Source organism: Mustela erminea, chromosome 12, assembly GCF_009829155.1.
Source record: "Mustela erminea isolate mMusErm1 chromosome 12, mMusErm1.Pri, whole genome shotgun sequence".
NCBI lineage: Eukaryota > Metazoa > Chordata > Mammalia > Carnivora > Mustelidae > Mustela > Mustela erminea.
In genome coordinates, this window is record NC_045625.1 from 3,118,184 (window position 1) to 3,130,290 (window position 12,107).

The window sequence follows — 12,107 nt, forward strand, 5'->3', positions numbered from 1 at the left end:
TGAGTCACCCACCTCTGGTCCAACGGTGGCCATGAGGAAGGTGAAACCGAAATGACACAAATCGGGAAGTGGAGCCGGGCACACAAGGCAGGCGCAGCCGTGTTTGCAGCCTGGGCTCACCTGGGGCGGCCCCTCAGGCTGCATCCGCTTGGGACCCGCTGGGCGTGGGGGCCCTCTCCAAGACCCACAGGACACACAAGCCCGACCGAGGGCTTCCCAAACTCGTCACTGTGCCCCCAGGCAACACTTTGAGATGCAGGGCTTATGGTCTCCGTGTGCCCTGGCGTCCAGCCGGACCACATTGCTTAGGTTTCTGCTTGAGGCACTTGGACAGACTAACTCTTTGGCACTGTGCCAGGGACCCCCACTGTGGGGTGGTCCCACAAGGAGTGGCCCCGGGATGCCCTCCACGGCCCATCTGTGCCGCCAGCGCTGTCTCCTCCTGCGGGGCTCTGGGTTGGTTTCTAGATCAGGCCAGCCCATGAAAGACCCGTCACCGGTCTGCAGTGGGACCCGAGTGGCACCAGTGTGAAGATGGGCTCCAGCACCGAGCCCAGTCTTGGCCAGCCAATATGCTCTGGAGGCTGTTAGTGGCCATGGAGCAGAGCTCAGCCCCTTGGCAAGCCTGCAGGGCTGTTAAATCTCTGGGCACGGATGCCGTCCCCTCCTTGCTCTGGCCAGAAGGGGGCAGAGCCACATCTGGGGATCGCGCTGGAAGAACCATGCCGACGCCGTGTCTCGGGCTTCCTGGGCGCCGACAGGTGCCAGGAGGCCCCCTGGGAACCTGTGCCGTCCAGTGTGGCGGGCATGAGCCACACGGGGCAGCTGAGCATGGGGCCGGTCCACACGGAGGTGTGCTGAAAGACCAAAACACACTGGGTCTTAAAGCCGTAGTATGAAGGAGAGAGAGAGAGAGAGAACACAAATGATCTCATTAACTCTTTATGTCAATTCCACGTTGAGATGCTAATATTTTGGATATATTGGATTATCTAAGATGTACGAATAAGCTTTTTTTGGTTTCTTTTCACTTTTTTTTTATGTGGCTACTGAGATATTTAAAATTGCGTTTGTGGGCTGCATTGTACTTCTGCTGGAAGACGCAGCTCCGAAGAAGGTCCCCCGCTCCAACCCGCAAAGGAAGGAAGGCTCAGGGACGGGCAGGCGGCTCCGGTGCTGGTCTCCCGTGCTGGAGTGTCGCAGACTGTGAGCCTCCTGAGGAGGGAGGGGGCCCGCGGGCAGGGGCTCCCGGCACCCTGGCCGTTGGCATGTGCCTTTGGCCCTTCAGATCGTCGGCTGGGGTTAACGGAAGTGAATGTGCTCACCTCCCGGAGGCTGGACATCTGAGATGAGGCGCAGTCAGGGCGGCTCCTCCTGAGGTCTCCCTGCTGTGCTTGTAGATGGCCATGTGCTCCCGCGTCCCCACCTGGTGGTCTCCTGTGCGTGTCTCTGTCCTCCTCTCTTCCTGAGGACACCGGCCAGACTGGAGGAGGTGCACCCGGACGGCCTTAGTCTACCTTCATTCACTCTCCCCATAGGGCCACGTCCCAACATTCCGAGGTCTCGGATCTCACTGAGAAATTCTGCGGGGGACACAGTTTAGCCCTAACAGATGCCCCAAGCCAGGGCCCGTGTCCTCTCGGGGAGGACCATGGTGTCTAGACGGGAATTCTGAGGGTGAGGACTGGCTGAGAACAGGCTGGCTCAGCGCGGACATCGGGGAAGAAGGACCGCAGGGTAGAGGGAGAGCCCGCTGGTGCCCGGGGGGCTCGAGTCAGGGAGCAGGTTTGGGCCCCAGGGAGAAAAACGGGTGGGAAGCTCAGCCAGTGGTTCTGAGCCAGGTGGGTGGAGATGAGTCCCTGGGGAAGAGACTGCTGGGCTGGCAGGGCAGGACAGAGCCTGCAGCCAGGGGCTGGCCTCCCCCCTGGAAAACACAGGCAGGGCCCTGTCTCCAGCACACTCAGTGCAACGCTCCAAGGCCCGCCCTCCTCTCTGGGCCCCCTTCAATCTGCCAGGGGCTCCGGTGAATTTGGGGAGCATCAGGACCCCCCAGGCCCATCCCACTGCATCAGTGGATCCCACGACCCAAACAAGCTTCTTGGAAACTTCAAACACTGCTGGGAGTTCTTCTTCTGAAGCAATGACTAAGACGAAACACAGAGTGGCCCCTGCTGGAGTGAGCAAATCAGTCACAGTTAGTATATTCAGAATGCTGTGCGACCGGCAGCCCCGTGCACACCCACGCTTCGTGGCCCCGCAGTCGCTCCCCAGACCCTGCAGGCAGGTCCCGGGGCCCCCAGTCCACCTTCTGTCTCTCTGGGCCCCCCTGTCCGGGGCAGCGATGTGTCCGGCTCAGCCTCCTCCTGTCCTCCTGTGTTGGGGTCTGGCTGCTCCGTGCTGTGAGTCAGGCCTTCCCTCCTCTCTAGGGCCAAAGAGTATTTGCCGTGTGCTCAGCATGGGTTCTCTGGACCAACGGGACCAGCAGGGCTGCACATAGGTATCAAGAGATTTCTGATGAGGAGCTGGCTCAGAAGGTTATGGAGGCTGAGGAGTCCCCAGGTCTGCGGTCAGCAAGCTGGCGCCCCGGGACCATGGGTGCTGGAGTTTCCAGCCTGAGTCCTAAGGCCTCAGAACTGGCAGAGCTGACAGTTAAGTTTTTGTTGGGAAGTCAGCAGGCTTGAGTCCCAAGAAAAGCTGATGCTTCAGTCCAACATCAGAGAGAGGAAAGGAGCTGTGTTCCTGGACAAGCATGAGGCAGAAGGACTTCCTTCTTAGCCCTTCTGGGCTGTGCGGGCCGTCAACTGATGGCGCAAGGCCCACCCATGCTGAGGGCCGCAGATTCAAATGTTCATCTCATCCAGAAACACTCTCATGTTTGGCCAAATGGCCCAACCAAGCCGACACATAAAATGAGCCATCACGGCGTGGCCTACCACACATCATTGACCCATGCACCAGCCAATGGGCTTTGGGCCATTCCCACCTCTTGGCTGCTCTGACTCATGCTGCCGTGAACAGGGGCGTGTGTGGACCTGTTTGGCCCATTGGTGTTTCTTTTGCGCGTACACCTAGGAGCTGTGTCACGGGGCGCTAGGAGATCTTGAGGCAGATCTGAGACCGGGTCTACTTCCTCTGTACACAACTGCTGGGCTGCTCACCGGACTCCATTTCCTGGACCCTCTTGTGCAGTCTACACAGCCTGGGGCCTGACACTGCGTCAGGTGGGAACGAAGCCTCCAAACTCAGCGAGGAGATTTTGGGCTCGCACCTGGGCTTGCGGAGGCTGGGAGGCACTTTGCCACAGAAGGGGATGCCAGACTTTCCCTCTGTTAATCTGGTTTGGATCCACCAGCTGGGGTGGGGTCGGGTGGCGGCAGGATGGAGAAGGGAGGCCCCTGAGGGTGCCTGGCAGGGGTTGGCCTCCTCGGTGGTACTCCCTCGGCTTCACAGAACCTTCCCCACTCCCCCCATCACCCCTGTGGTGCCCCTGCTCGGACGCTTCTGTGGCCCCCTTTGCCCTCCTACTGGGGTCTGGATTTCCCACTGTGGTCTCTGGGCCCCTCCCCGTATACCTCCTGCCCACAGTGGGCTCCTGGCTGCCATCCCTAGGTTGGGTAAGCGGTGCCCTGTCCCTCTGACTGAAACAGATGGAGGAAGCCTAAATCAAGCCTGCTGTCATGACAGCCACGTTCCCAGACCCAGGAGGCCCCTGCAGGGGGGCCCGGCCCACACGGCCCACACAGACGCAGAGACACTGTGGAACCTCTAAGAGACTAGGGCTGGCTGGTCTCCAAACCTTCCTATCAGAAGGGGCAGAACTGCTGGTTCCCTTGGAATAGAACGGCCTGCCCTCCCTTCCTCCAAGAAAGGGAGCCAATGCCACCACCAGGTTTAGCAAAATTGGGATGACCATCAGCATTACTTTTATTGCATATCAGTTAACAAAAAAAGATGAAAAAAAAATACAGAATTTTCATCACCTACAGTTTTGCACGTAGATAACTTTTAAAAAGTTTTTTTTTTTTTTTTTTTTCTGTAAACTACACTCTATTTTTACAAAACACAACAAGAATCGACATCTTAGGGCGTGTCTGGTCATGCCCACCAGGGATGGCACAACACTGGCCCCCGCAAGGCCAGGGAGGCTGCCTGAGGGAGGCAATGGGAGCCTCGCCTGGGTTTGCTCTTCAGAGCTACAGTCCAGGCGGCTGCAGGTCAGGTCGCCAGGCCTGGGTCGCGAGCAGAGCCATGTCCTGACATTCCTCGTCAGCATGACCCCGACAGACTTGTTCATTCAGATTTTTTAAACAAAATCCACCTTTGACAATGTATTTACAGCCATTTACTTTGCCACAGGCTTATACTTGATTTTGCAAGAATCTGCTCCCTCCCCAGGCACACGCCCCCCCCATTACCGGGAGGGGTGGTCCTTGTGCTGGCTCCTGTGCCCCAAGGGGCACCGTCTCAGCTGCTTGCACCCTTGAGCCGCGCTGGGCCCTGGGATGAGCCGCCTCTGTGAACCGAGGCCAGACGCAGCCATTTTTTCCAAAGCCTGGGCAGAGGTCGCTCTGGGAAGTCTCTCAAGGGAACGGGGCCGCAAGCTGAACCCAGGCCCACCGGTGCCACTGGCCCATCGGGGTCATCCAGGCAGTGTCTTTCCCCAGAAAAGGCTAGGATTCCTCCACGTGGCACCCCAGGTGAGCGCCCCACGGCCACCGGACTCCTCATCTTACACATGCCTGAACATCCAGGCGTCGGGGCAGAGGAGCTTCTGGAAGGAACAGGAACTCACAAGACCAATCCACAACTAGGCAATAATACTGAACCCGAAACAAAGATTCATGATCAGTACCAGGAAGTGTGCTCCAGGACACCCCAAGAACACATCTTTAAAAGCATGTTTTCCAAAAAACCATTTTAAAAAAGCCACCAAAATGTATAAACCCCATCATTTGACATTTTATGTCCCTATTTTAGATGCAAATTAATCCACGTGCCAAGGTGTGACGAGGGTTTTTACTGTGTCTGGATGCATCTCCCACAAAGCAGGGGATGCCGGGTGGGGAGCATCCGGGGTCATGGCAGCGGGCCCAGGCACCCTGGCAGCAGTCTGGACCATGCCGGTTCAAACCTCCCTTCTCCAACATTGTTTCTTTTGGGATTTTGAAGGAAAAAAAAAAATCAATAAATAAATGGCATCTATAAATCATGAATCTTTGTTTGTATTTTACAAATACATAACCATATTTATCACAAGTAGGAAAACCACGGCTGAGAACTAGTTTATTTTCTTGGAACAGATAAAAGTTGTTACCTGGAGCCATAGAAAACATTACGTATAAATAAAAAGGCAGTGTTTCCTTGTAAAATAAAAGTACATAAATAAATACTAAAAAAAATTAAAATCCTTGTCCTTTTATTTTGTATAAAAACTTGTTTCCTATGCAAACGTCCCTTCGGTCCGTCGGGTGCGGGTGCAGAGCCCGCAGGCGCCCCGCGCGGTCTACTTGAGCGCCTCGGGCACGTGCGCGATGTGAGCCTGCGTGCTGGTGGGTGGGCTGGAGATGCCCTCCGACCAGTCGGACACGTGCGAGTGCGGGGACGAGCTGGACCACTGGTCCGGGGACTCGGGGGACGGGGTGAGGAAGGGGTGCTCGGGCACCTGCAGCTGGTGGCTGGGGGTGTTGTCCGCGGGCGAGGACGAGTAGCTGTGCTGCGAGGGCGGGGTCAGGAACTGGGCGGTGGTCATGGGCGGGGCCAGCGCGGCGGGGAGCGCGGTGGGCAGCGCCTGGCTGTCCTGCGGCAGGACGGTGTGCACCGCCAGGCCGCCCGGGCCCAGCGGCGGCGGCACGTCCGCCTGGCTCGGCTCGCCGCCCAGGAAGCCCCGGCCCAGGTGGCCGGCGGCGCCGGAGCTCACGCCCAGGTGCGGCTGCGGGGGTTGCGGCGGCAGGGGCTGCGGGGGCGGGACGCCGGGCGGCGGCAGGCCCGGCTGCTGCATCTGTAAGTTCTGCGGCGGCGCGGGCTGCGCCTGCGGCAGCGGCTGCGCCTGCACCAGGTGCGGCTCTAGGTGCGGCTGGCCGGCCAGGCGCGTGCTGGGCAGGGCCTGGTAGCTCATCATCTGGGACAGGGCGGCGGTGGTGGAGAGGCCGGCGTGCAGCGGGCCCAGCATCCCGTGCTGCAGGGTGGGGGCCTGCGTGCCCAGGGGGCCGGGCGCCACGCTCCCGCGCAGCGGGTTGTACTGGCCGGGCACCAGGCCGTTCTGCAGCCGGGACAGCCACTCGCACTGGCCGTTCAAGCCTGCAGCTCCCCCTACGCTGAAATTCACGGCGGCGTTGCCTGCGCCGGCACCCAGGACCGTGCTGGTGCTGGAGGCCACGGGCAGGTGGGAGAGCCGGGGCGGGCCCCCCTCGAAGGCCAGCCGGCCGCCGGCGCCCAGGGCTGCCATCTCGGGCTTGGCAGCCACGCTCAGGTGGCCAACACCCAGGTGGGCGTCGGGCATGCCGGGCAAGTGGCTGAGGGGCACGGACGGGGACTGCTGGAACGGAGAGGACAGGAGGGGCGGCGAGGCCACGTCCGACAGGTAGCCGTGGGGCGACTCAAGGGAGTCCACGGGCGACAGCACGCTCGAGCTGTCCAGCAGGCAGCCCTTGCCGTCCTGGGATTTCTTCCTCCGCGCCTTGAGGTCCTTGGCCTCCTTGCCGCCGCAGGCCAGGCCCTTGGTGCTGGGCTTGCGGGCCTTCTTGCCTGGCACGGCCGGCTTGAGGTTGCCCAGGTAGCCATTGGGGGAGCAGAGCGGCGGGGACAAGGTGGGCGCGCCGCCCAGGGCGGTGCCGTGCAGCGGGGGGCTGCGCACCAGGCTGTACTCGTCCAGTAGCCGCACGATGTCGTGGTGCATGCGCTCTTGTGCGATGTCGCGAGGCAGACGGTCCATGTGGTCTGTGATGTCCCGGTTGGCGAAGTGGTCCAGCAGCACCTTGGCAGTCTCGTAGCTGCCCTCCCGAGCAGCCAGGAACAGGGGTGTCTCCTCCTGGAGTAGACAGGCAGGCAGGTGATGGGGTCACTCACACCCACGCCCCGTCACCAGAGGGATCAAGGCAGAGAGACGCTCACGAGGGGCCTGTCCTGTAACCCCACGGTCAGCTGCCCACGTCAGGTCTTACAAATAGCCTTAAAGTCCATCTCCTGAGCCGCTCCGAGGCGGTTGGCGGGACCCTGCGTCCTGAGTCACCGGGACTTCAGCAGCATAGGGAACAAAGACCCTGTGGGAGCCTGTAACCAGGACCTCCCCCTGGCCACCCGCACAGCACAGCCATGAGAGCGCACCAGCTTCAGGGGCTCAGGGACCCCACCGTGTGTCCTTGGGCACCAGGGTGGGGGTGTCCCATCCCAGACAGTCCCCAAGGGAACCTTAGTCCCTTCCCGGAGCCTCGGTTTCCCTGTCTACCACCCGTCCCCAGGAGGCTGCTGCGTGGCCGGATAGTGCCTCCCTGGCTCACATAGGGCTTTGGCCATAGCCTGATGCTCTCTGGCAGACCCTGCCTTTCTGAGGCTCAGCCTCCCCAGTGGGAGGGTAGGGGTCATATGTCACCCGCAGGTGACTCCGGAATGCCAGGGCCCAACAGCTGCTGTGTCCCCCAGGAAGGAAGGAGAGACATCTGGGGGGGTCAGGGAGATGCAGGCAGGGCTCAGCTGCCAGGGAGCTGGGGTGTCTGCCTGCACCCTGTGAGCCCCAGAGCTCAGACTATGGGCTTTCCTGAGCCTTGGGCACATACTGAGCAATGGTGAGCCCAAGGAGCCGTGGTACCACCAGAAGGAAGGGGGCCACTCGGCTTCACACCTGGGGCCTCACACTGTGCCAAGCCCCATACCCCACATCCAGCAGTGCTCAGGCTCTCTCTGCACCACCTGCTTCAACCCTCCACACCCTGGTGACCGCCGAGGACAGAAGGTGTGGTGCCGATCTCGGCGACGCGGGACAGCCATGGCCATGTCACGTGCTGAGCACGCGAGTGCTTGGAAGGCGTCAGGAAGCATGCTGATAAGGGCCCAAGAGCGAGCTGTGCACAGGCCCCGAGCTCAGGGCTCGTCGTGGGGCCCTCCCAGCTTTGGAAGTCAGAGCCCAGGGGTTCACGCCGAGGGGTGCGGTGTTGCCGTGCTCAGAAGAAAGGTGTGGTGCCGGGTGGAGGGACCCGCCAGCCCCGGCCCCGGCCGCGAGCCTACCTTGTTGCTCTGCATGTCTTTGTTGGCCCCGTTCTTCAACAGCACAACGGCTGCCTCCACGTTATTCACCGCAGCGGCCCAGTGCAGGGCAGACTTGCCTGCACGGGGAAGCAGAGGCTAGGCTGGGGCAGCCCTGGAGATGGTGCCCCCCCCGCCCCCCCCCCGTGGGCCGTGCTGCAGCCCGCCTTACCCAAGTCGTCCACAGCATTGACGTCCGCGTGCGCATTGATCAGGTCCTCCAGCATGCCCTCCACAGCCAGCCGGGCGGCCAGGATCAGCGGCGTCGTGCCGTCGTGCATGCGGGCGTCCAGGTCCGTGGCTCGGTTCCGGATGAGGATCTAGACGACATGGCAGGGCTCAAGCTTGGCACACCAGGGTCGGAGGCTGCTGGCCTGGAACTGATGCCTGGGAACCAGCCCGCAGCGCCACAGAGCCCCTCTTGGGGTCCGCACGGGCCCAGCCAGTGTAGACAGCAGCAGGAGCACAGGAAGAGCGGAACTGCGCCGGCCACAGCCGGGGGTGGGGGGGGTGGGGGCAGGGTCCAGGGCGCTGGCCATGCTGCCCACACGGACCCGTCCCCCCGAAGCCCAAGTGAGGACGTCTCATCCTCACCCTGTGCCTGGCTGCCACCCTCCCCACCCACCCCAGGACACGGAAGGATTAAATCCCTGCCCAGCCACAGTGGGCAGAGCCACGCCTGGACCACGGACTGAGAACTGCTGAGCTATGCCGTGTCCATGCAGGACACAGAAGCACCAGCAGTCCCTTAAGTGCTGCTGTGCCCTGGGTCCCAGGCGGGAAGGAGGGTCATGGTTCCCTGGTCAGGCAAGGGGCAGGGTGCCGGGCAGCACCAGGGCTGGCCTCACTCCCAGGGAGCGCCCATGGGATTTACACGTCCGCACGCCTGAGAGGCCGTCAGAGTGGACACAGCCAGAGCCTGAGTCCAGGGGCTCGTCTGCCCGGTGCTCCCTCAACAGCCTCACTCCGTTACTTCTACAGGAGGATAACGCACCACAAACCACTACGGTAACAGCTTCGTGACAATCCCACCCCCCCCATTTGTGCCCAACCTTGTCTGTTTGGGGCAAGGACGCCCAGAGCCTGGGGACTCGTAGCAGGGAATCCGCTGGTGGCTTTGCAAAGGGAGTCTGTGCAGGGACACCCCATCCCTGGGCTCCCTGCGAGGTAATGCCCTGGGGCCGCGTCTGCAGGCGACAGCTGTGAAGCCCTTCTCACTGCCACGAGCCACGCCTCCAGCCAGCACCCCCCCCCCCCCCCCGCTCCAGCCCCGGGTCACGTCAGCCTCCTGCAGGCCCCCTCCAGCCTGCCATCCCTGCATGTGCCGGACTCGGAGCGGCAGGGCTGCCGGGATACTATGGGCTCCACTCAGTGTTGGGCTCTGGTGCCCCGTGGCCTCGTCGCCGGCCCGGACCAGGAGGCGGGTGGGCGGGCCAGGGGCTGGTGAAAGGGCGCACCTGGAAGACGCCCTGTGCGTCGGCAGACACGGCCGCGTGCAGCGGGGTCCGCCCCATGTTGTCCTGGATGTTGGCATCTGCGCTGGCCTCCAGCAGGCGCTTGGCCGCATCGGAGCGCGAGTAGCGGGCGGCCAGGTGCAGGGCGGTCTCGCCGGTGCGGTCCGTCTGATTGTGCAGACTAGCGCCCTGGTAGATGAAGTCGGAGATGACGGCCGGCGCGTCCTCCTCCTCCTCACTGTTGCCCGTCTCCAGGCCCCCGCCGCTGCAGGAGGCGATCATGAGGGGCGTGAAGCCGTCTGTGTGAGAGCGGGGCGAGGGCTCCGTCAGGAAGGTGGGCCCCCAGCGGCGGCACTGGCGGGCGTGCGGATGGTCCCGAGTTGGTGGGCGCGTGTGGACGTGCAGCCCAGCCCGTGGCACCCGGGGCCCTCAAAATCAACTTGAGCTTCCCGAGGGTCAGAACCAGGTCCAGCCGCCAAATGGCCGGTGGGCAAAGGCGACCCTGTGGCTCTGCTTCCTGACCTGCACGAGACCCTCACCGATAACCCAGCTAAGAGACCACGCAAGAAATGCGTGGCTGGGAAATCAGCTCCTCAGACGGATGTTTCAGGACAAGCAGTTGATTGGGTGGGCAGAGAGCCTCCCCCCGGTGGGAGTGGCTACGAGCAGAGCCTCCCGGGAGGTCCCACCTGCTCCAAGAAGGGACACAGCTTCCTCCCCACCCCCTCACACCCCCGGTGCTCAGCTTCCAGAATGCCGACCCCTGACAGGCTGCTGGGTGAGGGCGACCCTATCCTGAGAGCCTCTGGGGGGCGGTGCAGGTGGCCGGCTGTGCACCTACCTGGCCCTCGGACGTTGACGTCCATGCAGTCAGTGTCGGCTTCGCCCTGGGGCGGCGTGGGGGCCATGGCCGACACGCGCAGGTCGGCGGCGTCCAGGTGCTGCTGCGTCCACTGCCGGTGGTCTGTCTGGTCATCCCGGTCGGGAAGAACCACCGGCTCCTCGAACTGAGGAAGGGGTGAGCGGAGGGCCCCGTCACATGCAGGCTGGGGCAGGGGTGTGGCTGCCTGGGGAGGCCCCGGAGCCCGCCGGACTCACCCGGAACTTCTTGGCCTCCAGGTCCTCGTCATCCCATTCATTCTGGTTGTCGTCTATGAGGGCACCGTCTGAGGCGTTCTTCAGGGGCCTAGGAGCAGGGGGGCGGGAGGTGGGACTGAGTGTGGCTCTCCTGAGGCCGTGGACCGCGCGAGGCGTGGCCTGTGGGTCGGCAGGGGTGTACCCCGTCTCCCCCAAGCCCCCCAAAGCCGCGGTGCGTCCACTAACTTGAGGCCCACGGAGTCCTCGCCGAGGGGCTCCCGCCGCTTCTTCTTGCTGGCCTCCGACACCTTGAAGCCCTCGGGGAACCAGAGCTGTCCATGCTGCCGCCGGCGCTTTCGGGACAGCAGCACCCCGCAGCCCACAAAGAAGAGCAGCACGAAGGCAGCCACAGCCACGTACATGAAGTGCAGCTGCGGGGGCGGGGGCGGCTCCACCGTCTCACCTGCGGGCGCCCGGACATCAGGCGGCGGCTCCGCGGCAGGCCGGCAGCCGGGGGGCAGCGGACCGGCTCCGCGGCTGGGCGCCTTCTCACCCGCTCTCCTCCACCCCGCCCCCCAAAATAAGGTCATTTTCTACGCGATTAATCAGAATTGCAAACTATCGCTAAATTCTCTCCTGCACCAGCCGACGATCTGGAGACGGCTTTTACTTTTTTCTCCTTTAAGGGAGAAGGATTAGCCAACTTCAAATCACTGCACTTGCATTGAGCTGTTAAGACAAAGGATTTAGGGGGATTTTCGAGATACAAACTTCAACACTTCACATGACACCGATCAATTCTTCCCCCTCTCTCTCTTTTTTAAAAAGCTGTAATGATTTTGAAATAATACCCAACAAAGAAAAATCAGGGGAGTGAGCGGGGGGAGAAAAAGGCCTCCACTCTCTGGCAGATGTGTCCGTCCCCTGGGCCAGCCGCACCAACAGCTGTCACTACGGGTAGGGAGGGTGCACCAGGCAGAAAATCCCACAAAAGTGCTTCCTGAGCTCTGGATGGCATGACACGCACCCGTGGGCAGAGAACGGCCCAAGGAATGCGAACACTTGGGGGGGACTGGGAGACATGCCCCCTCCCAGGCAGACTTTCCTTAGAAGCCGGCAAACCGTCCCCCGGGAGCAGGGCCGGGGCGGACCACTCACTCTGCACAGCCTCGATCTTGTAAGGGATGTTGAGGCTCCCCAGTGAGGCCAGGGCACCCAGAAAGGCGGCCACGTCCGTGGCGCTCTGGAAGCACTGTGAGGACGACTGGACGCACTGCCGGTTGTCGATCTCCAGGTAGACGATGGATCTGGGGGAACACCCAGGTCAGGGGGCTCAGA

General features: G+C 62.1%; 1 protein-coding gene across 1 annotated transcript in view; it reads right to left on the minus strand.

Moving 5' to 3' along the window:
* Positions 1 to 3,890: 3,890 nt before the first annotated feature.
* Positions 3,891 to 12,107, minus strand: part of NOTCH1 (notch receptor 1) — a 43,007-nt gene continuing 34,790 nt past the window's right edge. Inside the window, exons 27-34 of the mRNA XM_032308242.1 lie at positions 11,928 to 12,076; positions 11,016 to 11,232; positions 10,791 to 10,878; positions 10,534 to 10,699; positions 9,696 to 9,991; positions 8,411 to 8,558; positions 8,221 to 8,318; positions 3,891 to 7,027 (exon numbers count right to left, since the gene is read on the minus strand). Of these exons, the coding sequence (XP_032164133.1) occupies positions 5,504 to 7,027; positions 8,221 to 8,318; positions 8,411 to 8,558; positions 9,696 to 9,991; positions 10,534 to 10,699; positions 10,791 to 10,878; positions 11,016 to 11,232; positions 11,928 to 12,076 (2,686 nt within the window). The 3' untranslated portion in view covers positions 3,891 to 5,503. The remainder of the gene's footprint in view (positions 7,028 to 8,220; positions 8,319 to 8,410; positions 8,559 to 9,695; positions 9,992 to 10,533; positions 10,700 to 10,790; positions 10,879 to 11,015; positions 11,233 to 11,927; positions 12,077 to 12,107) is intronic.